The sequence below is a fragment of the Cherax quadricarinatus genome, chromosome 13 (genome assembly GCF_038502225.1).
Source record: "Cherax quadricarinatus isolate ZL_2023a chromosome 13, ASM3850222v1, whole genome shotgun sequence".
Lineage (NCBI taxonomy): Eukaryota > Metazoa > Arthropoda > Malacostraca > Decapoda > Parastacidae > Cherax > Cherax quadricarinatus.
The window spans coordinates 33979082-34004467 of NC_091304.1; the positions used below are offsets into that span (position 1 = coordinate 33979082).

General features: G+C 39.2%; 1 protein-coding gene across 1 annotated transcript in view; it reads right to left on the reverse strand.

Moving 5' to 3' along the window:
* Positions 1-24531, reverse strand: part of LOC138852656 (1-phosphatidylinositol 4,5-bisphosphate phosphodiesterase-like) — a 37309-nt gene extending 12778 nt beyond the window's left edge. The window contains exons 1-2 of the mRNA XM_070084746.1: positions 24512-24531; positions 7842-7921 (exon numbers count right to left, since the gene is read on the reverse strand). Of these exons, the coding sequence (XP_069940847.1) occupies positions 7842-7849 (8 nt within the window). The 5' untranslated portion in view covers positions 7850-7921; positions 24512-24531. The remainder of the gene's footprint in view (positions 1-7841; positions 7922-24511) is intronic.
* Between the last annotated feature and the right edge of the window lie 855 nt (positions 24532-25386).

Sequence of the window (25386 nt, forward strand, 5' to 3'; positions counted from 1 at the left end):
CCCCAGAGGAGGGGGGACATTTGGTAACCTCAGAATAAGAAGTATGGGGAAGTTTCCCTTGGAGGTATAGATAAGACTGCCATAGCATATGGGAGGCCTTCTGCTTCTTTGAGACAACGAATTTCATGCTCATTTAAGTAAACCTGGCAGCCGCGAGAGTAAGATGGGTGAGCCTCATGACAATTAACCCCTTGACTGTCGCAACACCAAATCCTGAGGTGTCTCCTGGTGTCGCAAAATTTCTGAAAAAAAAAAAAAATCATATGAAATGATAGAGAATCTTTTCCTGATTGTAGTGACACCAAAAGAACGAAATTTGATGGAAAACTGATGGAATTACGCTATCGCGAAATTAGCGACCTCGGCGATATTTTGAATCAGCGATTTCGCCCACTTTGAGCCCTATTTTCAGCTAATTTGATTGTTCCAGTCGACCAAACTCATAACTATTTCTTTAGAACTCCATTTTTTCTATCGATTGAGTACAAGAAACTGCCCATTTACCGATTTCAGCTACCCAATAACATGGTCAGAAATTTGCAATTTGGCCAATTTCGTGAAAATTAAAAAATATGATAATTTCAAAATAAGGTCCAGAATGAACAATGCAGACATTCCTGGCTCTAAAATAACATTTTCTTTGTTTATCAGTCATGTCTCCAGGCCCCTCTGATATTACTCTTGCTTTCTATTTTGAATTTTTATTCAAACAAAAAATAGAAGATTTACTGTTATGCAGACTACTGCAATATTGTAATAATTGTATAAATAATGTCAACCCATTCATGACTGCATATTAGAATGGCTACTTGGACATTTATTGGAAAATGACATTTGTTTACTTTTGAACATTGGCAAAAATCAAACATTTCCTCTACTCTGAGCTCCATTTCAAGGTTCTTTTCATAGTAAAATCAATCAAAATCACCTCTATTTTTATAATATGTTTTCCATTCTATCAAAGAGACCAAGAAAACAAGAGTACACCCATAAATACTATACGAAAATAGATCACAAATTCAGCATTTTAATTAAAAAAACGGTCGGAGTTTTTTTTTTTCTCATGCACTGCGTGCTGCAGGATTATTTTTATATGGTGCACACTGACCACACAGACCCATTCGCTCACATGCTTGATTTGAAGCCGCTTGAATTTATGAGTATATATACATCAAACACGGTGGCTCGTAAGACATATATATACGACTGAAACAGTCAAAGGGTTAAGGCAAGAGGGAGGTAGACTACAAGACGTACTGGCATGGTTGTTGGCACCACAGACTGGGCATTCGGCCATGGACCTGCAATATTTTGCTGGATGACCAAAACGCCAGCACTTTCTATACTGTTGCGGTGTATCCCTCGTACTTGTAAACGGTGTCCCACAATATATACAGAGGATGGAAGCTCATGGCAGTCAAAAGCTAAGTGAGCTACATTGCAAGGGTATCATTTCTGCCCATTGGCAGGAAGGACGTAAGTGTCTACTTTGAGGATTGGGAGGTCTTGGAGTTCTAGCTGTTGCAGAATGTCATCGCCACATGTCTGGAAATTATGTTGGACAATGGTATAGGGCAGAATGACAGTCCCACTACAAGAATTGAGGGAATGATGTTTTTCAATAGTTACAGGAATAGTATCAATAGTTGCAAGGAGAGAAAGATCGTGAGCTGAGCTTGGTTAGCACTCTGGACAGTGATGATGCGTATACCGCTCGAGAGCATGAAAGGATATATCTCTACCAACATGGCATAGGAGTGCCTTGCCAATACTATGGTCAGAAAGACAGGCAGTAGAGGAAATCAGTTGTAGAGTAAAAAACTTAGTTCATTGTGTATTCTGAAACAGCGTGTAAAGGGAGTGCATGATGTGCCAGTCATTTCTGAGAAGAAGGAGAAGGAAGCGAAGAAGTATCATCATGTAATGGTTTTGGGCATTTAGGTGTGGGACTGAAGTGGGTCCAACATGGTACGGGCGAGTGTTTCGAAAACTGCCACACCATAGAGAGAGAAGCCGGAAGCATAGTCCAAGAAGAGCAGAGGTCAGACGTATTGAAGGAATCAGATGAAACCCTGGTACCTGAAGCGGGTGACGAAACGGCACCAGCAAGAGGTACAGGGACATTAGCAATATCCAGAGAGTGGTCAAATAACAAGGCAGGGTCGGAACAGGGTGCAGTATCAGTATGGGGCCCGGGGGGAGCAGGTTCATGGATTTGGGACTCCATGGTTATGTCACTTCTTTCTTGTTGTTTTGTAGAAAAAATAAAGAAAAAACAAAAAAGGGGGAATGTGGAGGAACAGCTCCTAGGAGGCCCAAAAAAAGGGCTGTAAATCCCCCTCTACGCCCAAGAGGACCCAAGCACCGCAAGTAGTGCATATGCGGCATGGAACCTGTGGCATACCCTACCTTTCATGCCAGTAAACCGGCAATTTGGTATAGCAGCCTCACGCCCGCTGAGCCACCTTGGTGGACAAAAGAGAGGGTGGCTGGACACCTGCCACAAAACACACCTCCTTCGGTCACCACCCCCAGGAATCTGACAGGCAGCCTCCAGAGATACACCCATCACCCAAAAGACACCCAAAGCCACCCCAAGGGAGACAGGAGAGGGATCGAGACACCTCCAGGTGATCCAGATTCCATGGCAAACTGCACCACTGCCAAGGACCTCAATGGAATGGGATGGACCCCGGTACCCTTCCCCCTACCTAGGAACTAGTGTGCCTGTGGGAAAAATCCCAAATGCTGAAAATATGAAGGGAATAGGGAAGGGATGGGGAGGAGAAGAGGGAAAAAGGGAGGATGGGATAGGGAAAGGGGGATTTTAGAGGGTAATTAGGTTCAGTCTGAGGAAGGAAGACCAAAAGGTCTAATTCCTTAGACCAAGAGCCTCTTCACCACGCCAGGAAGCCCCTATTGAAGAGGTGCAGTAGTAGAATAATGCAGAAGAAACCTTCCTCCATAACGAAAAACTTTTGTTTTTCCTTTTTCGGGGTCACCCTGCCTTGGTGGAAGACGGCTGTTGTGTTAAAAAAATATATACAGTGGAACCTTGACTTACGAGTGTCCCAACTTACGGGTTTTTTGAGATACGAGCCGTCCCTGGGTCGATTTTTTGCTTTGAGTTACGAGCCAACATTTGAGTTACAAGCCAGCTCCCCCCTCCCTCTTCTCCCTCAACCCAAAACCTGGACACCTCACTTGTTTATCTATGATTTCATACTTTAATTCCATGGAAATCATTATCTTTTTCTTCTCAGCAATAATAATATAATATTATTACAGTCAACTCACTCAATAAGTCAGTCAAGTCATTCAGTAAGTCACACAAACTTATGTTAACCTCTTTTTCTGTGTACAAAGTAACACTTCAGTTAGGGCTACAGGTTATCTCTTGTCTAATATCTTTGTTAATTCTAAGACTTAAGTGCTTATACCTCTTCATGCCACTTTCAGCAACACTAGTATGGCTACTGGGTGTCATGATTGCTTGGCAGATACAAGATATAGTAATTAAAATATCGTAACACAACTGACAAACACAGCTGCCTTGTAGCAGAGAAAGACTGGACACGTATGAATTAGGAATGCTGGGATGGTGGGAGGGCTCCCTGGCTGCTACACAAGGCGGCCGCTTGAGCAAAAGAGATTTTTTTTTTCCTTCTCACAAACTGAACCATGTTAAATTAATAATACAACATGTTATATAAAATTGTGCAGCAATTCTTCAATGGCAGTCTACTGTATTATTATAATAACAATAGAGCTTCCGTAAATTAATAATAACATAATAATAACAATATAATTTATTTATTTATTTATTTATTTATTTAAAAATTTGAGCACACATACAGAGGTACAAAAAATACAGATAAGAGCAGCATGCCAAAGCCACTTATACTATGCATAGCATTACGGGCTGGCTTAAAATTAACTTAAGATGAACTAAGCAATGATGACATCAGTGATAAAACTTTAATGTAAACAGATTACTATAAAGCACAAGTGAGTATTACAAAGACAGGTCATATGGTTGTATGCATTGTTGCACATTCAGTAGAATGGAGTATTTTGTTAGGTAGTGTATTTAAAAAATAATAAAGTTAGACTGGGTTTTAGGTTTAACATTTATGTGATATAATTGTGAGAAACATTTAAGATATACAATTTATAAGGTTCAGTTATTCAGTATTTATTTGGTTTTGGGTGAGTAAGTGATCTTTGAGAAGAGACTTGAATTTATAAACAGGTAGTGTTTCTTTTATATTTACAGGTAATGAGTTCCAGATTTTAGGGCCTTTTATGTGCATTGAGTTTTTGCATAGTGTGAGATGGACACGAGGAACATCAAAGAGTGATCTGTACCTTGTGTTATGGTCATGTGTTCTGTTGAGGTTGGCAAGGAGATGTTTGAGGGGAGGGTTAATATCAGAGTTAAGTGTTCTATGTATGTAATAGGTGCAGTAATAAGTATGAATGTTTTGTATGGTGAGTAGGTTTAGTGTATTGAATATTGGTGGAGTGTGCTGCCTATAGTGAGAATTTGTTATCATTCTAACTGCAGCCTTTTGTTGGGTAATTAGTGGTCTGAGATGGTTACTTGTTGTTGAGCCCCATGCACAAATTCCATAGGTGAGATAGGGGTAAATAAGAGAGTGATATAGGGCCAGGAGGGCTGACTGTGGAGCATAGTACCGTATCTTCGATAGTATGCCTACAGTCTTGGAAATTTTCTTAGAAATTTGTTGTATATGTGTATGAAATTTGAGTCTATTATCAAGGTGGATTCCTAAGAATTTTCCCTCTGTTAGCTTTGTGATAGGTGATCCGTTTATCATTATGTTAAGAGGGACATCTGTAGCTCTGTTACCAAACTGAATGAAGTAGGTTTTGTCAATGTTTAGTGTAAGTTTGTTAGTCCTCATCCAGGTAGATATTTTCTGTAATTCGGTATTTACAGTATTGGCTAGCGTGACTGGGCTCGGGTGGGAGAAGACGTATGTAGTGTCATCTGCAAATAGTGTGGGTTTGAGTAATTGCGAAGCATTTGGTAGGTCATTTATGTATAGGAGAAAGAGAAGAGGGCCAAGGACACTTCCCTGTGGGACACCAACTGTAATTGGTTGTGCAGAAGAGTTTGCCCCATTTGCATACACATATTGGCTTCTGTTGCTGAGGTATGACTTGAGGTAGTTGAGGGAGTGCCCTCTTATACCATAGTGTGACAATTTTACGTGGAGCAAATCATGGTTAACTGTATCAAAAGCTTTACGTAAGTCAATGAAGATCCCCAGTGGGACTTCTTTTTTCTCTATTGCAGTGTATATATGTTCTAGCATGTGTATAATAGCATCATTAGTATTTTTATTTGGCCTGAATCCAAATTGGCAGGGGTTGAGTATGTTTTGGGAGATAAGGTAGGAGTAGATTCGTTTATGAATTAATTTTTCGAAGATTTTTGAGAGAGGGTGCAAGTTGGATATTGGCCTATAGTTATTCAACTCTGTTTGGTCTCCTCCTTTGTGGATCGGGGTGACCCTTGCTATTTTGAGTACTGTAGGGAAGGTGGAGGATTCAATGGATTTGTTAAAGAGTGTTGCAATGATTGGTGATAGCACTTGTGACACTTTTTTGTATATAAAGGGTGGTAAGGTATTTAAATCTCCTGCCTTGTTTTTTAGCGTGTTGATAATAAGGGAGACTTCGTATGGGTTAGTCGGAGCTAGGAACAGTGTGTTCGGGTAGTTGCCCTAAATTAATAACAATAATAACAATAATAATAATAATATACTACTACTAACAATAATATTATTATTATTATAATGATAGAGCATCAGTTCCCTAAATTAATAATAATAATAATAATAATGCATAATATGTATGTAATAATTCAGATTGCTTCTGCTACTTGGTACAGCTGATCAGCAGTAAACATGTTTACATCCGTGTGGGGGGCAGTTCTCTCGTGCTTGTCTGCATTTTTTACAGTCATTTGGCCAAATTTCTTTTGTCTAACCATGGGTCCTAGTGATCTACTGCAGTTAACCTCAAAAATATTCGTTTTCTCTTACAGTAAGAACATGGGAAGATACCATGGTCAAATTGTGACAGAAATGGCCAACGCTTCTGCCGCTGCCACTTCCTCTGCCACCATATTATGGCTTATTTTATTCATTCTAGAGTACATTTCATGTTTCTGTGCTAATTATATTGTTTATTATGTCATATTAGATGAATTGTGATAGATAAATAAGCCGTTAAGTTGATAATAGTGTCATATTCAAGTATTTTTTCTCGTCTCTCCTGGGTGCAGGAACGAATTAATGGCTTTTCAATTAATTTAATATTCAATCAGTGAAAAAGATCTTTGTCTCCACAAATGTGTCCATGCACCACCCACCTCTTTCATAGACTCATCCACTGATAAGTTCACCCAAAATATCTGAACACATTTACTTCCTCCATACTCTCTCTCCTTCCTATCTGATATCCAATCTTTCAATGCCTCGATGTTTTGTATCTCATCACTTTAATCTTATCAATGTTCACTTTTAATTTCTTTTTCTTTTTTTCATACCCCTTCCAAATTCTTTCACAAACCTTTGCAACTTGTCTTCAAATCTCCCATAAGAACTATATCATTAGTAAAGAGCAACTGAGGCAACTCTTACTTTGCATTAAATTCATTATCTTTTAATCACTCACACCTTTCCAACATCTTTTACAACCCCCACTTCTTTTACAACCCCCCCATCTATAAACATGTTAAACAACTATGGTGACATCACATATTCTTTACAGAGGCCTGCTCACACTGGAAAATAATCCCCATCTCCTGCATACCCTAGCCTGAGCCTCACCATCTGCAAAAAAAAAAAAAAAAAAAAAAAAAAAAAAAAAAAAAAAAAAACTCTTATAGTAACCTACGACCTATTCCAAACAACTACCATAATGCTTTCCTATTCACTCTATTACATGTCTTTTCTAAATTTTTAAATGTGACAAAAAAGTGCCTTACCTTTATCTAAGTATTGTTTACTTATATGCTTCAATGTAAATACTTGGTCTACACATTCCTGGCTTCCTCAAACCTCTTTGTTCCTCTGCAGTTTTACTTTCTATCTTACCCTTAATTCTTTTCATAATAACTAAACCATACACTGTACCTGGTATGCTCAACAGGATTATTCCCCTTTTAACATATACAGTACTATACTGTATAGCTATATTTAGAAAATAAAACGCAGTATGACAACCACTGTATACTGCACATGCAAACTATGTGCTCATGACTATTATTTTTATGTTTAATTTGAAGTGCTCAACATGTATACTAGGCAATTCTGCATAAGTTGTAGTGGTGACTCAAGAATCTGTCTGCTTATCATGAGAGAGATGTTACTTACCCAGTCATCACCATAACAATGAGAGTACACCAAACTACCGAGCTTTTTACATAAGACTACTAGTACGAACAACAACTGATATGTTTATTAATAACACTACATTACGATACACACTCAATGCAATTTTATGTGAAGTTTTGGTAGTTTGGACAACAAAGTTATTGAAGTAAGAATATCTACTGTACTCACAGATGTTTAAAGTATTGAGCACATTTAGTTACTCTACATGCTATACAAACACAATGCTACCTCCTACCAACATCAAAAATAACATATGGGTTATACCGGTACACTGATGAGCAGCAATTAGAGGTAACTTTATTTAAAGCTTTATAATAAAATTAAGAAATTATTCATACTTTCATTAAAGCCTGGCTGGGTAGCAGCAGCTAAACTAATACTGTTATCACCTTCACTGCCACCAAAACTTACTGCTTCATCAAGTTGGTTCGTGGACACACATTGTTGAGTTTGTTGTTATTTGTAATTTTCCGAAGACTTAGTTGCCATTCCTACACAGAAAAATCCAAACATACTAGTGATTTAATGATAAAAATTAGAAAAAATATTAGAAAGTTAATGTTGCACTACACTCTATGAACCTTGAAAATAATTTATACAAACAAAGACTCATTTCCAAAATTATAGTCACTAAGTCTGAGTTAGCAAAACATGCTATGAATAACCGATGAAATGAACTGGTACAGCAGTTCTTGAGACTTGCAACTATTAAAGTCATTCATCACCTGCTAATATAATACTGTAGACTATATAAAACATAGCTAATTTAACCTTCATGTGACAACTTGTTCAATGCTTAATGTTTTGGCTCACACTAATAATAATGTACCCATTAATTTTTTTACAAGTAATCAACTATAACCAAGTCATCAATAGATAATTTAGAGAATGTCATCCAAAGATTAGTCACCTGTATGATGTTAGTGATTGGGAGCCTCTTATGCTAGAATTTAGACAAGGTCAAGGATGCACTTCATTATTTACCTATTGCATCTATAGGAAAATATCACTTGAAATACAGTCTAACATAAATTCTACAAATTTTATAGAGAACTTTAACAAAATTCTGAACTGCTGAATTCCAAACTTTGAGAGGACTGTGAGCAATGATGAAGATTAATAATAGTTTCACTCATCTTCAAGTGTTTGAAATTCTTTATACTGTAAATAATTCAGAGTAAATATATATTTTATCATTAAATTGTTTACCAAATTTGCAATGATATGGTATTTTATTACTGGTAAACATTAATTTTTAATGTTTTCAAAATTTACAATAAATTCTCACAACAGTCTAACACTGAAAACACACACACACACACACACACACACACACACACACACACACACACACACACACACACACAAAAAAGAAATGAAGTAAAGATTAAAAATTAGTGTTAATGCAAATATGAACAACAATAGTACATATAAATTATGTAATGAAAAAAATTTGCATGCCATTCATATATATAAAAGTAAAAATAAAGCCAAGCTTTCTGTGATGAATTGACTCGTCAATATCTTGAGTAAATTTTAAAGAGATCAAGAAAGTGGAGCCTGGGTTTTTCATCAAATTCATTTTTAAACTTTTCATGGATTTTTAGTTTTCATTCATCACCTCGTTTTGCGAGGACAGTGGTCTGATGTATAACATGTCCACCTGCACCCCCACAAAGCATCCCATGCGTTTTAAGCAGTCTGGCTTTGTTTTTGCGGAAAAGGGGGGTGGATGGTGGCAGAGGGTGGAGTGAAAAAATATATATATATATATATATATATGGGGGAGGGGAGAGAGAGAGAGAGGAGAGAGGGGAGAGAGGGAGAGAGAGAGGGGAGAGAGGGGAGGGAGAGAGAGAGAGAGAGGAGAGGGGAGAGAGGAGAGGGGAGAGGAGAGGGGGGGAGAGAGGAGAGAGGAGGAGGAGGAGAGAGAGAGAGAGAGGGGGAGAGAGAGGGAGAGGAGGGAGAGAGAAGGAGAGAGAGGAGAGAGAGAGAGGGGGGAGAGAGAGGAGAGAGGGGGAGAGAGGGGAAAGGGGGAGAGGAGAGGAGAGAGAGAGGAGAGAGGGGGGGAGAGAGAGGAGGAGAGAGAGAGGGAGAAAAAAAAGAGAGGAGAGAGAGAGGGGGAGGAGAGGGGAGAGAGGAGAGAGAGAGGGGGAAAAAAAGAAAAAAGGAGAAAGGAGGAGAGAAAAGGAGGGAGAGAGAGAGAGAGGAGGAAGGGAGGGAGGGAGGAGAGGGGGAGGAGAGGAGGAGAGGAGGGAGAGAGGGGGAGAGAGGGGAGAGAGGAGAGAGAGAGGGAGGGAGAGAGAGAGGGGGAGAGGGAGGAGGGGAGAGAGGGGGAGGGGAGGGGGGAGAGAGGAGGGGAGAGAGGGGGAGAGAGGGGAGGAGAGGGGGGGTGTGTGTGTGTGTGTGTGTGTGTGTGTGTGTGTGTGTGTGTGTGTGTGTGTGTGTGTGTGTGTGTGTGTGTGTGTGTGTGTGTATACCACCTATTTGTGGTTGCGGGGGTCAGAAAGCCCCTGGCCCTGCCTCTTCACTGATTGCACAGGCCCCTTCTCTCCCTGCCCCATGAGCTATCAACCCCTTAAAACTAGTATGGCCCCACCCCCACTACTTCACTTTCTAGGCATTCCATGGCTACTACTCTATGACAAAAAATTTTCCTAACACCCCTTTGATTCATCTGAGTCTTCAACTTTCAAGACCTCTTGTTTTGTTCCCATCTCTGGATACCCCGTCTTTGTCCACGCTGCTATTCCACGCAGATTTTATATTTCGTTATCATGTCTCCTGCCCCTCCTGTCCTCCAGTGTTGCGGCTGTTTCCCCCTAAACCCTTTTCTTCATAGGACAATCGCTTTAGCTCTGGGACTAGTTTTTGGGGAACCTTTACACTTTCTAATTTTTTCGTCTTGACCAGGTGTGGATTCCAAACGGGTGCTGCATACTCTAGTATGGGCCTGCGTTGGTATACAGAAACTTGAACGATTCCTTACGGGTATTGGCGCATCCTAGGTTTCCAACCCGTATGTGGCAGTTATCATTTATTTCACCTCAGGGGATATTCCGGTTATCTCACCCCGATCTTTTTTCCTTTAGTGGTCAAAAAAATCTAATGACAAGAAAAAAAACATAAGCGGTAACCCGAAAGTTCAAAACCCGCCCTAGATAAAAACACAATAAAAATTACCCAACAGTATTTTCACCAGGGAAAAAAACACCCCGACAAAATCAAGAGAGGTCTTCTAGGGGCCCTTTTTGCTCGTCTTCACCGCCGAACATGGGCCGTGAAGGACACAAGTTCCCACGGCCACGCTACTGAGATTCCCCGTAAAAACCATTTTGGGCCAATGCCTGTGCTCTTATTGGGGGAAAATACCTAGGGGTGAATCTTATTTTTACTGGTTATGGCTCGGACCCGGAGTTTTGGGGCAGCGGGTTAATTGGTATGGCCTTTAGTGAGGTTTGCAGTCTTTTTTCTAAACTATACTGTGTCCCCGTTCTTCTTTGCCCTTCCCCCAAACTTCATGATTTGCATTTTTCGGGGGAAAAAACAAGGAGGTTGCTGACCAGGCTTGTAGCCTTCCAGGCCTTTTTAGTCCTGCCTGATCCTCATCCCATTTGATTCTTTTTTATTAACTTCCCTCATCTGCAAAAAGGAATTTTGAGTCTATCCCCTTTGTCATTCCCTATACCAGAAAAACACAGGTCCTGGACCACCCCTTGGGAAACCCCGCTGGGGCCGGCGCCCACTCTGACACCCCGCCCCGACCATGACCCCGTTTTTGCCTCCCTGTCAGGTATTCTCTGATCCATTGCAGTCCTTCCGTTTTGTGCCGCCCTCTAGTTTTGCAGTCCCTTGAGGAACTGGGGAAGGCCTTTTTGCAGTCCAAAATGCATGATCCCCCCCCTCTCTCCCCCTTTTACTTCTGTCACCTTGTCATAAATCTCCAGAGGTTTGGAACGGGGTTTTTCCCTTCCCCTGAAACTGTGCTGGTTTCAATTATACCTTGTTCCTTTCCAGGTGCCCCACCCCCCTCCTAATGATCTTCTCCATGACTTTGCATACTATCCCGTTAGTAAACAGGTTTTAGTTCAGTGCCTCATGTCTGTCCCCCCCTTTTTAAAAAATTGGGACTTTTCCATTTTCCATACCTCAGGAGTTGCCCAGTTTTTGATGGGAAGATCTTGTTAATGACACAAAAGTATCCTGCCTCTTTGGCCCCACAGAGAAATGTTGTCGGGGCCCCCTGCCTTTGGGTGTAAAGGGTTTGCATACCTTCTTCACCTCCCCCTTTGGTTATATGTCCCTCATCCAGCACTTGCGGTGCCCCTGTTCTGATTTCCGGGATCCTACTGGTTTCCATTAAATACTTTTTTAAATCTCGTGTTGAGCTCCTGACATACCCCCGGTCGCTTGTAAACCCCCATCCCCCTTTCCCTCAGTCTGATTACCTGGTTTTTGCGTTGCTTTCCTCCTGATGGCTATAAAAAGTTTCCCGGGTCAGACTTGACTTTCGATGCTATGTCATTTTTATATTGTGCTGACCTCCTTCTTATCTGCATATTGTTTCGGCTCTTTAATCCTTTATTTTCCTGGTTCTCTGCTTCTTCCCTTTTTCCATTCTCTAGTACCCTTTTTTTGCCCCCTACCCTTTGGGTGAAGAAGGACTGTCTGTTCTTCCCATTATTTCTTTTTCCCCTTGGGGAACAAACCCCCCCTCTGCCCCCCTTTTTTTGTTACATAGTCCATCATTTCTTGTACTTTTTTCCGTCAGTTCCCCCCCCCTGAATGTCTTGGGAAATTCCCATGCCTAGAGCCCCTTTGTATTTGGGTTTTTTCCCAAACCCTATTCTGCTACCTTCCCTTAAGCTCAACTATGTATAAGCACAAAACCCAAATGATCACTAGCCCCGGGGCCTTTCTACATGATATCCTTTTATGTCCGAAATACCGGGGGAAAAAGGTCCAGTCTTGCTGGGTTTATCCTCTCCCCCCCTCTGGTAGTGTTTAACATGTTTGGTGAGGTTTCAGTACCCATCCATCATCTTGGCTCCATGTTTTGGGGCCCCCATGGGGCTCCCGGTTTTTTCCAGCAATCTCCTTGTGATTGAAATCACCCATAACTAGTAACTTTGTCCCCATGTGGCCTCCTGGCCCCCTCAGCAGTGTGTGACCATTGCCCGTTGTCTCATCAATTCTTTTTTGGGCCCCCTGCAGTCCTTTGGGGGGTTGTACATTACTGCAATTATCACCTTATGTCCCCCAGACTGGATTTTCCTGTATCCCTTTGCCTTGTGTGTGTGTGTGTGTACTACCTGGGTTTAGGTTTTGGGGCGAGTCCAGCCCTGGCCCCCCTTTACTGATCGCTACAGGTCACTCTCCCCGGCCTGAGCTTTTTCCCTACCCTCAAAGTTGTATGGATCCCGCCTACTCATTTTTTGGTGTGTGTGTGTGTGTGTGTGTGTGTGTGTGTGTGTGTGTGTGTGTGTGTGTGTGTGTGTGTGTGTGTGTGTGTGTGTGTGTGTGTGTGTGTGTGTGTGTGTGTGTGTGTGTGTGTGTGTGTTAGTAATGGTGGTAGAGATAACCTTCCTCCCTCTGCCCCCTCCGCCATCTTCCCTACGCCAACAGAGTCTTCAATAAAATAAAAGTGATTTAAAGGGTTTATTTATCCATTACATTAGTCCATTACATTTATTTCTAATTGTTTTCTGTACATAAAACTACGTTATTCTCTAAAAATGTTTTCTTTTACTTTTTGGGCATCGGGAAACGGTTAACAAGTTTACATTATTTTTTAGGGAAATATTGCTTGCTTTCATAAAATTTCGTTTTTTGCAGATTTCGGGAATGAATTAAAAAAAAAACCGAGGTTTCACTGTGTGCCAACATAACAATCGGGTGTTTATTTTTAAAGTTTAAAGTTAAGGAGTCATGCATTCCATAAAACCATGGACCCCTTTTTAGTCACAAACAGCGTCAAGCATCAAGCACAACATATGAGAGGTTGCATGAGCCACCACATGTAATATTAAAAGGAAAGAACTGAACACTGAGGTCCTCAGTGCCTAGGAGGGGAGGTAATCAGGTGTGATTGGGGGGTTTTTTCATTTCCCTTTGAATAAAAGGTCCTTCACTGGAATCATGGCTCCCCCCTGAAGGCCCGAAATAAAATGTGCTGGTAAACACAAGTCATCCAAGTATTCAGACATAAAATAAATAAGCAGCATCATGCATCAGAAGCAGAATGGCAATCAGCATTATTCCTTTTTCAAAAAAAATGCTTAAAAAAACTGAAACAATGCAGAAATTAAATATATGCTTTGGGGAGGGACTTACTGTTCTTCAAGCACATCATTGACATATGTTTTGTATGGGTTATATTCAAGGGCCCCTCAAACCATATCGGGAGGGATAAGGGGGCTTTAATATAGTGCATAGGTATAATGGAATTATTATTAGTGCTCTAACAGAACACTTTATTTATAAAAGTCCCATCTTTTTTAAATGTCCAATATTGAAATTTTAATAAATAAGTTTGACAAAGCCCTGATAATGTATCTTGAAGGAAAAACAGGGTTAAAAAAAAAGATTACAGGCAAAAAAATCCCAGGACAAATTTGGCCCCAGACTAATCGGGATCATCAATTCAAGACCCAACTAGCGTTTGTTTAATACTGGGTTACTAAAAAATTTAGCTAAACCCCAAAAACTATTTCAGACCCTATACAGTGGCCCCGCCTAACGATATTTTTCCCAGAAGTATGTTCAGGTGCCAACAACAATTTGTTCCCATAAGGAATATTGTGAATTGATTATCTTTTTCAGACCCCAAAAAATACACGAAAAACCCTTTACATAAATATCTTCATAATTGGTCGATTGGAAGCTGATCATAAGGGGGTCCACTGTATTGGGTAGTTTGGGCCTGGATTAGTAATGCAATCAGACCCTGACATAGTTCTCCCCAGGGACAGCCAGTTTAGAACCCAATTTAGATGGTTTTTTTGGGTTTGAAGCAAACCCTGGGTGCATAGCCCCCTTTTGTATTTTTAAAAAAGAAATTGTACACAATCTCCTAAAATCTTGTAAAAAGACTCCAGTGAAAAAACCCCGATTCTTTTTCCTAACTTCCCATTTGATAGGGGAAATTTTCCAAACTTTTCATTTAATCAAGGGGGGGGAGAAAAAAGTATGGAAATAAGTCTGTATTTACTGTACTCTGAGCAAAATTAAGAAGTCCTCCCCATCACACAGCTGATCTCAAATTCACACAACCAAACAGACATGCAACAAAAGGGGTTTACAATTAAAAATTAATAAAAAAGTGACTGAAGGCAGAAATGCCGGTTAGAGACACAGAAGAAAAAAAAGGGGTAACGACATGCAAATTTAAAAAAGATTAGGGGACGGGAAAATGTGTTGAGGGTTATAAAAAAGAGCCAGAATTTGAAACTATGAAGAAAATTATTGGGAACAAATAAAGAAAATATTTCCCAGTTGTCTGTTCTTATAGACAGCTGGAATGGGCTGTAAATGGTGTTGTAAGAAGGTGGTGAGTATGGACCACCAATTTTAAAATATAAATTGATGACAATGTATTTAAAGAAGAAACAAACCTGGTATTAAAAATTTACCAACTATGTTTAAGCTCAAGAGAATAGAAATTGAAGGGGACTAAAAAAGCGAAAGAGGACAAGGACATTCAAAAATTTCCGTTTGTAATAATGTTGGTAAAATTAGACAATACAAAAGAAAAGGGAACAATTTTGGACTTTTTATTGTGGCAAAGTTTGCCTTCAGGAGCTCTGTCAAGCCACAAAAGTACAGGGAACAGAGGGTATAAAAGGCTCAGGGGGGTAAAACTGTGGTAAGATAGTAGTGAAAAAGTGATAGTAATAAATATGGTAGAACAATTAACTCGATTGAGAAAGATAAAAAATATTATTGGGTAACATAAAAATGGGTTGAAAAATATAGACGGGAAGAGGCCTGTTTCAGTGTTCATTCTCTGAAATGTGCTTTGTGTAGTTTTAAAAGGGAGAGACTAGGGATGGCAGGGTTTACTTTTTTCGGGAGGATTCTTGCTAAACTTGAGATGGTAAGCTCCCTTTTTGTTTTGTTTAATTGTATTGAAAATGATTACCCTGATTCAAGGCACTTGCTCTGGGAAATTTAGTTTTTTTTCCCCCCTGAATTTCACGGAGGATTGGGGGAAATTTCGTTTGCCACAGGGGTTGTCGTTAAATGTTTGTGTTATTGGAGGTTTTGGGCTTTGCCCCCCACTAATCTTGTTGACCCGGGTATATTTAAACCCCCTCTTGACTTTTCGTGGTGCTTTGTTTTTGCCCTGGTTAATCCTTTATTGAAGTGTAAATGGTGACTCTGGTGTTAGCTTGTGAAAGTACATGTATTTTTAGAAATTTCAGTGCAACCTGGCTGTTGGGAAGAATTATAACTTTTTTGGGGAGTTTTTGGGGGGGAGAATTAATGATCTAAGGCTTTTTTCTTGCATTTTTAAAAAAAAAGAAAATTTAATCAGTGAAGGTTTGGTGAATGTATGAAATTTCCTCATCAAGAAACTCGAACAAAAATTCTATGCTCTGGGAAAAAAACTATGATGATGTTTTTGGTCTTAGAAATTATTTTGACTGAAAAAGAAGTGTGGATCTTTTTTATTGGTAGGTTTCTGAAAAATTTAAATTTTAGGTTGTTTTATTTTGTGAATAGGACGAGAAAGGTAGTTTTGTCATTGACTCTTCTTCATTTAAACTGATCCCCGGAAACTGCTTGACCCTTTGCCTGAAATTCAAATCAAAAAAACTGAGTCTGGGACTAAAACAAACCCCCAACAAAAAAGCCTAATATCAACTCAACCTAGTTACCGGAAACCCAAGAAAAGGGGGGGACAGCAACTCCAAAGGGTTAAAAGGGGGCACTCACTGACTTATGGAAACCTTTTCTTCTAATCTTCAGAAAATACTGTTTAGGACCCCAAGACCCCAACTTTCCCCCACCCCCCAAAGAGGGGATCGCATATCAAAAGGACTACAACACTAAAATGATGGCCCTTTTTGAGTTACATTCAACAACCCATCAGCACTCCATGGGGAGCATCCCCAAAGATTTTCTATACAAAACCAGACAAATCAAATGCAATAGAAAAGGGGAAGAAATTCTGTACTTTTTACCCAGCAACCTAAACCAGCACATGTAGGGTTTTCCCCAAGATCCATAAACAAAATATTCCTCTGACCAATCAGGGGCCAGGAAGGATGCCACACAAAAGCCGGGTTTTTGCAAACATCTTTCCTGCCTTCGGGACCATGACCCCATCTTAAACATTCAGGTGCCCTTTTCTCAACCCCATCCAAAACCAATCCATCTGAAACAAGAAACTAAGCTTTTTGGGACATGACTTCCTTCCAAAAAAGTCTTAAAAAAGCTTGGTTTTTAGGTAATCGGGACCTTAATCTTCCTCTACCCCAGGAGTTTTTGTTATTGACTGAACTGTTTTAATTTCAACTGTTTTCTTTAAAAACAGGCTCTACAAACAAACCCACGGCATGGGAATGGGGCCCCCATCAGTGCCTCCAAAACCAACGTCATGGAACACCTGAGTCCAACATTTCACCAACATCATCCCTTCAACCCCACTTGGTTATGTTCGGGGAGACGCCCCTAAAAAAACCCAAAGATTTTGATGTACAGAATTTTTAGGAAAGGCTCAACGCAGTTGAACGCAATCCAGTTTAACAGAAGAAGAGCCCAATGACAAGCCCCTTTTCCTCGCGCCCTCATTCAAAAAGTAGACAAAAAACCTAAGATTTCAAGTTTATCAAAAACCCTCCAATAAAAATGATCTCAAAATTTCTTTTCCCAGTCAAGATACATGCACTAAGCCCAAAAAGAGACATCATGGGGTTTTTCCAAAGAGCATACTGAATTTGTAGTCCTGAATTTCTTGAAAAGGAATGTACAATTACCAAACCTTCACTGAGTTCTTTTTCCCTTTCCCTTTTTCATCAAAGACTGCAAGAAAGAGCCTTCAGACTTAATTTCATGCACCAACACCACCCCAACATAGTTATAATTTTTCCCCCAACAGCCAGGTTGACTGAACGTTCTAAAGTACTTTTACAACACAAAAAGTCACCAATGTTTCCCAGCACTTCAATAAAGATCTAACCGGGACAAAATAAAAGCCCCAGAACCAGTCAATGCGGGGTTTTTACATTACCCTGTGGAGGCGCGAAAGTTTTTGTAGGTGAGACAGAAAGAAACCTCGACACCCCCAATGAACACATTTATGCATGTAGGCGAAACTTGAACAACCCCTTTTACAACACTAAAATTTCCACCAATCATCTATGAAATTAGGGCCAATTAGTATAAAAAAACAAATTTTCCAGAGCAAGTCCTTGAATCAGGTCGCAGTTTTGAATACATTTAAACAAAACAAAGGCACTTCACCATCTCGAAGTCTTACAAATCCCCCTGAAAACAGTAAACCCTGCCATCAAAAGTCTCTCCTGTTAATACTACAAAAGCACATTACAGAGAATGAACAATGAAACGGGCCCTTTCTCTATCCAGTCTATACATGTATTTGTCAAACCCTATTTTTATTTACCCAAGTAATAGCTTTATACCCTTTTTTACTCATGTGTGAGTTAATTGTTCTACCATATTGTATTACTACTACAACTTGTATCACTACTACTACAAATACCACTAGTACTGCACCTCACCTGGGGTATATACCCTCTGTGTCCATGTACTGTTTGAAACGCACAGAGCTCCGAAAGCGAATTTCCATAATAAATGCCTTTTGCACTTGTGTCCTTTACTTTCAATAGTCCAGTTGATGGCTGTGTGTTAAACTTTGGGGAAAATGAAAAAAAGGGGAAAGGAAACCAAAAGTACTATATTGTTAAAAATGAAAGGGGGGGATTTTTTAAAACAAAGGAGGGTTGTTTAACTGTTGGCCTGTTGACAGAAAAAAGGCTTAGGAAAAAAAGGGGCCCCGGGTTAGGGGCAACAGAACCTATCACTGGGAGCCCAAATGAGAAGGGCATGTAAAAAGACAAGAAAACATTCGGGAAAATTTTAAATTTAGATTCTTCATAATATTATACAGTAAAAATTTTTAATTAGTAAGCGAAAAGGATACCTTTCCCCAAACAATATAAGAAATTTTTAAGAAGATCCAAATATTTGTCACCAGTTAGTCCCATAGAAATGACCTGGGAAAGAGGAGGCTTCAAGAACAAAAGAACATTGATATAAAGAAACAGCGGGTCGTGGTCACAATATCCAAGATACTGAGAGATATTAAAAGTTAGAGATGAAAAGACTGTTCAAAAGGAAAAAAAAAGTTAAACTAAATGCAAAAATGATGCAAAGACAAAGGAAGGAATTTATTTATGTGAGTTGGTAAAAACGGGAAGCTGGGGGGAATAATAGAGGCAGACTTCACAAATACGGGTACCAGAAGAAACACTTTATATGTGGGGGCATTTCTTCAACAAAAGTAAAGATGTGGAACAAGAGACTATGATACAGGCTGAAAAACATGGATTTAAAAGTGAAAAAAATAGCTATCCACAGACACAATTTAAAAGTTGAAGGTCCTCCTGAATACTCAAATATGCAATTAAAAATAGATATGACAAACCCCCCAGGAGGTACAGGGGCCCTCCCAAATAGTGTAAACAAAGCTATAATTTTTTTAGGGGATGGTAGGATTGCGGGTGCCCATTTTTGCCTCATGAACATGCAAGGTTTCGGGATGCCTTGCTACTTCTATTCACTTAGGTCACACTAAAATACATGTACAACATATATATAACATACCCTCTGGGTTTTCTTCATTTTTTTTCTAGTTCTTGTCCTTGTTTTTTTCCCCTCTTATTTCCAGGGGGAAGTAGAAAAAACTTCCTCCATGACGGTGAAGAGGAAAATAAAATGCCGGAGCAAAGAACCCTTCCTGATTTTCAAAAAAAGGAGAAATTTTTGTTTTTCCTTTGGGCCACCCCCTAGGGGGGAACCCCCCTTTTGTTAAAAGAAGAAGAAGAAATAGATATTTATGAAAGGGACAACTAAACACCCCAATGAGACAGATCGGGGAACCCTAAAATTTCAAGACGCTTATAACTCTTAAAAATAAAACCCCTTTTTAACCCAAACTTTGCCCCTATTATCAAGCCCCCGAACCCCCAAGTACTGGACCTGTCCAGCAACCCTTTTCCCCGCCCCCATGCAGGTCGTGACCAGTCTGGTTTTGTTGATGCTTGAGTGAGCACTAACCTGCACCCCATTCAAACATTTACATTATTTCATTGTGTTTAATGTTGTGGAACTGTAAATAAGCTACAAGGGGAGCAATGAAATTGTAGTGGTACCCTGTGGAAAAGAAAGTAAAAAACACCATAGATGTGAAGAAGGAAAAAAGAAGTGGAATGATGTCCAAATATTTGTGGATAAGTACCCCCCTGAGGCTGAAAAAGCCATCTTTGAACAAGTTTAGTGACAGAACCATGTCCCTTTTTAGGAAATTAAAGAGGCCCCAGAAACAGAGGACTGGGACAGTTATTTTGTGAGACAGGGGTCCAGGATTTCGCTGGCCCTAGTGGCAAAAAAGACAGAAAAGGGGAAGTAACCCCAGGAGGGTTTTGATACCTGGTCCTACAGGGGGATTCTCCAAACACTAACCCCAACTCCTCTCTCCCCCCTATTTTCCCAGATCCCATCAAAACTTCAAAAAGGTGAAAATGTTATTTTATGTTTTTTAAATTTATTAATACATAATTGAACACTATATTTGTTGTTTTATGAAAAACTATAATTAACCCATAAATGTATTTTTTTTTGTGAATTTTTTTGGGTTTCGGGAACATTAATTGTATTTTTTTATTTTTTATGGAAATTTTTCATTTTTTCAGATTTTTTGAATTTAGAACTAACTCTGAACGGATTGTTCAATATTTGGGGTTCCACTGATAAAAAAAACTACAGCATGAGAGTGAAAGTGCTTGGAATGCACTAGGTAAGGATCGGAAAAGGGGGTACAAAAATGTTGCCCAGTACAGCACATTATTACCATTTTTAAGTTTAAAGGTTTAGAACAAACAGTAAGTTCAGTAAACCAAATTCACCAAGACACTAATATTAAATATACAGTCCCTGAACCTTGAAAGGGAGACTAAAATAATAATCATACATTTTCCCTGAGAATACTGAACAGGTCTCCCTTTCATTTCCTTTTCAGGGGGTTCACAATTCCAATTCCCAACCAATTCCCCAACCCCCAAAATTTCCCCACCGCCAAATCATTTTAAGTTTCCCCCTAAAGTTATTATTTCTGAGAATGGAAACCCCTCACCCCAGTGGGGTGAGTTTGTTTGTTTTTGTTTTAAAACTACAAATAAATAAAACCAAACGGGAATGATTTAGGAAAGGAAGGAAACGGGGGGTTTACTCTGAACACTGCAAGAGTTAAACTTTTCTGCAGCAAAAAAAATAAATAATAATAAATATGATAAAAATTGAAAAGGTTGTAAAAAATGGGGGGAGTGGTTGACACATCGCAGTGTGATTTTGTTTATGCTAGGAACATTAGTCTTCCTGCTCTTCCAAACATTTCACAAAACATTGTGTTTTGTTGTAGATTGAGGGGACTGGAGGGTAGAGGCAGTGATTGAGGCAATGGTATTTAATAACATACATGTTAATAAACATGTTATTAATAATCTGTACTATTTTTTTTATAACATATATGTTATTAAATGATACATTTAATAATAATGTTATTAATAATAACATGTACTATTATTATTTAAAAATATATGTTATTAAATACCACTGCCTCAACCGCTGAATTATTGTAAAATTTTTTTGGGAAGAGCAGGAAAATTTCCTCCAGCATAAAAAAAGTCACACTGATGATTTTCAACCATTTCCCGTTTTTTGTAAAATTTCCTTCTTCAATTATATTGTATTTATTATTATTTTATTATTATTATTATTACTATTGTTATTATTAGCAATAGCAGAAATGTTCATTTTGCTGTTTTAAAATAAACACATGATGTCACCATCAAAACCTTTCCCCTAAAGCCTTTCCAATATGCAGTCATGAAGGGGTTTACATTTTTATTCTGTAGTTTAATAGCAAATAATGAACAAAAAAAACCCCCCAACCTGAGTGGTGGGAGGGCCTGCCAGTTGCAGGGGTCGGGGGGAGGGTAGTAGGGACTCGGGGGGTGGAGGCATTGGGAGGAGGGGGAGTCTGTGGTATTTAATAACATACATGTTTTTAAAAAACATACGTTTGAAAGCATAAATGTATATATTTATTACAATTTATGACATTTTCTTATTTTATGATTATTCATGGTTAAAAAGAAGGGGAAGATTTTTTAATGATTTTTCCCCTACAAATATTGGGGCACCAAACATTCAGGTTTTTCAACATTGGAGGCTTTTGATCCAAACCCCTCGAATGTTGAGGAGACCTTTTGTATATGCCTCAGTGATATATTACCAGAAGACCTGGTCAAAGACCCCTAGGTGAACCAACGCAAGTTTCAAGCCTCTTATTAGGGAAACGGAGGGGACCCTGCCAAGCTCATATAAAATTAAATTAAAATAATTGGGGGTTTGACTTTAATGGGGAGTTTTTATCAAATGATCGGATCAATGAATTTTCCCATAAGAAATAATGGAAATCAAATTAACCCGGGCAAAACCCAAAAAAGTATAAAAAAAAAATTTTACAATGAAATATATATTTTCCACACAAAAGAGAAGGATACATGCAAATAGAAACATGCACAATATATTTGTGCATGTACATTAAAATGAAGAATAAATGACACTTCCCTTTTATTGAAGATGCAAATGACTGATGAGACACTGTGTCCTGGGAGTCCCTTTTTCCTCCTGAGTACTGTAGGTCCTGTTTCATTTTTCCAGAACAGGCCTTATCCACTTGTATGCCACTACATTTTTAAATCTCTAAAAACCTTTGCTGGCTTTAAATTCAAATATGGGTTTCGGTTTTCCCCCGGGGTGTTGTCACTGGTGGGGTTGCATCCGGGGAGACAAGATTAAGGCCCCCAATGGAAATAAGTTAGAATCTTGATGACACTGATTTTTTTGGGTTATCCTGGGGAAAAACCTCTGGGGTTAATTGTTTCTTGGATTCTCAATACACCCAAAAACGGTACAAACAGCAGCAGCAGCAGCAGCAGGCAGTTCCAGCAGCAGCGACATCCCACAGCAGCAGCGACGACCAGCAGCAGCAGCGATGCTCAGCAGCAGCAGACGATGCTACAGCAGCAGACGATGCTACAGCAGCAGCAGCAGCAGGGGGCAGCCGTACCACCAATAGTAAAATGGTTGATTGGGGTTTATTATACAACCTGGCCACCCCGGACACGCACCCCCTTTTCATACTTATCAATGATTTTTTCCATCTCATGAATTTCACCCTTATTGCTGTAGGGTTGGACTAGAAGCTTTTTGGGGCCCATGGTCACTTATTTTGCAGATAAAATCCCCAAAAAACACTGTAATAATTTTAAATTTTCCCAAATTTGTATGCTTGAATGTTCCCGCGAGGTGGCTGGTAAACAATGCCAGGGGCGGCACATGGAGGCTGGCTAGGGCGACATTGGCGGTTGGGACGAGCGGAGCAATTTTTTGAGCGTATGCGGGAAAATTTTTTAGTTTAAAGCGGATGGATTAACGAGGTGATGCCGGGGCGGGGTCCATTTTAAAATGGGTTTAGTGAGTTAACCCTTTTCTGTCAACCAAGAGGGGGACCAGATGATGACCATTTTTTTCCCAAAAAGCACGAAGGAAAAAATATCGAATACTTTGGAAAAGATCTGCACAAATTTTTAAATAAGACTGATGATTGGATATGCTATTTAATATCAAAAACTTTAAAGACCCTACATGGAATACAAGATGCACAGACAGCTGTCACTTGGTGTATTGATAAAACACTATACATGAGTTACCACATTAGGTTTTGGGGATATAAAAAAGCATGACAGCTACCATACTGAAGGGTAGGAAGGATATAACACCATATGACAGCATCAGACTGAAGGGTAGGATTAACACGCACATAACAGTTCCCACACTGAAGGGTGGATATAACACTGCACAAAACAGTTCCCACACGAAGGGTGGATATAACCTGCACATAACAGCCCCACACTGAAGGGTAGGATATAACACTGAAAAAGTTCCCACACAAGGGGGGGAATAACCTGCACTCTTACCACACTAAAGGGGCAGGATATAAAAAGCACATAATAGTTCCCACACTGAAGAGTAGGATATTGACATTACAGCTATCAAACTGAAGGGAGGATAAAACTGACACCCGCTCCAAAAGAGGTATATGACATAACACAGCAAGTAAAAAGTTGGGATTTTTCTTAAACCTGTTGCCCCTTTTTAACTAGCAATAAGTACTGTTTTTTTGACACAAAAAGCACACAAATTTGAAGAAGTTTCCAAGCAGTTGAAACTTGAAACCCCTTTGTGGAAAACCTATTTGGACCCTTTGAATTATAGTGCAGGCTGATTTTTCCAAGACTTTGTGTAAAAAAGAAGGGCATTATATGTCAGGAAATCAGTAGGAAATGGGTGACTGTTACATCCATCGAGGCTATCAAAATTTCCCCAATAAAAATGCCACACTTGCTTTTTTTTTTTTTTTGGCATCTTGGTTATTTCCCCTTTTAAAATCCAAATAAAATCTACTGTAATCAGGAAGAAATATACAAGAAAACATGTATCTTTTAAGACTTTTCAGTAAAAAAACTAAATGGAAAATGGTCAAAGTAACATGATAGGGAATAATAAAATTTTTAAAAAAGTATTGATGACAATATCCAGATACAAAATTGAAAAGAAAAATAAAATTTAAAGGAATCATTGACTGGGGTTCATGCCTCAAGACAATTAACTACAATTAATTTAAAGAAATACAACTCACACCCTATAAATACATAAAGAACTTTAAAAAAAAAAAAAAAAAAAACTGAAAATTTTAAAAGATAACTCACATCTGCCTCTTCTTTGTTTTACAGACAATGGGGTTTAGTTGTTTTAAATAGCCCAGCCCAGAGCAGATGGCTGCATTTTATCCTATCTTGCCCAATTTGTTGAGCAGCTTATCCGCTAGTTGCCATCCTGCCCATACAAGTTTCCATCAGAAAATTTAGGTAAGGGGAAAAACAATTGAAAACAGAAATAATCATTCTTAATTACTACATGTGTGTATTTAAATTTGAGATATTGAGACCCCTTGTTTGGTTAAACAGAAAACTTTTGGGCGAAAAAAGTGTCTTTGGGTTGCTCTAATTGTCCTATAACTCCAAAATCCTTTTTAAAAGAGGAAAGAATTAGGTATACATAGTGTTTCTGAGAGAATACGAAAAACAATGGCATGACAGTACTAAGTTGATCTGAATGTTGTCTCAAAAGAATTACTAGAACAAAAATTTCAAGAGAAAAGGGAAATAAAATTGGATTCAAAAAAAACACAAAAAAATGTTTGTACTACATGAACTGTATTATGTTGGGAAAACAGCACTTCCCACCACCCTGGCAGATAACAGCTGTTCAAGAGGGATTTGGGATAGGCATAATTTCCCCATCAATGTAATTTGTGGGGTTGTTTTCCCCATTCTCCCAACCCCACACAACTAATCAACCTGCACAAACCCCTCCCCAAAACAAATCATAAATTCACTGAGGTAGTTACCCCAAAAGTGCAGTCAAAATTTGGATTACAATTATCATATATACAAAATACGGGAAAACCCCCTTCACATTCCCTTTATAGATTATTTTTAAATCAGGGGCGCAAACCCCGGAGGATTATACAGCGCCGGGGGGGATGGGAAGGCATTCGGGGGCAATTGGGAACTGGGCAAGA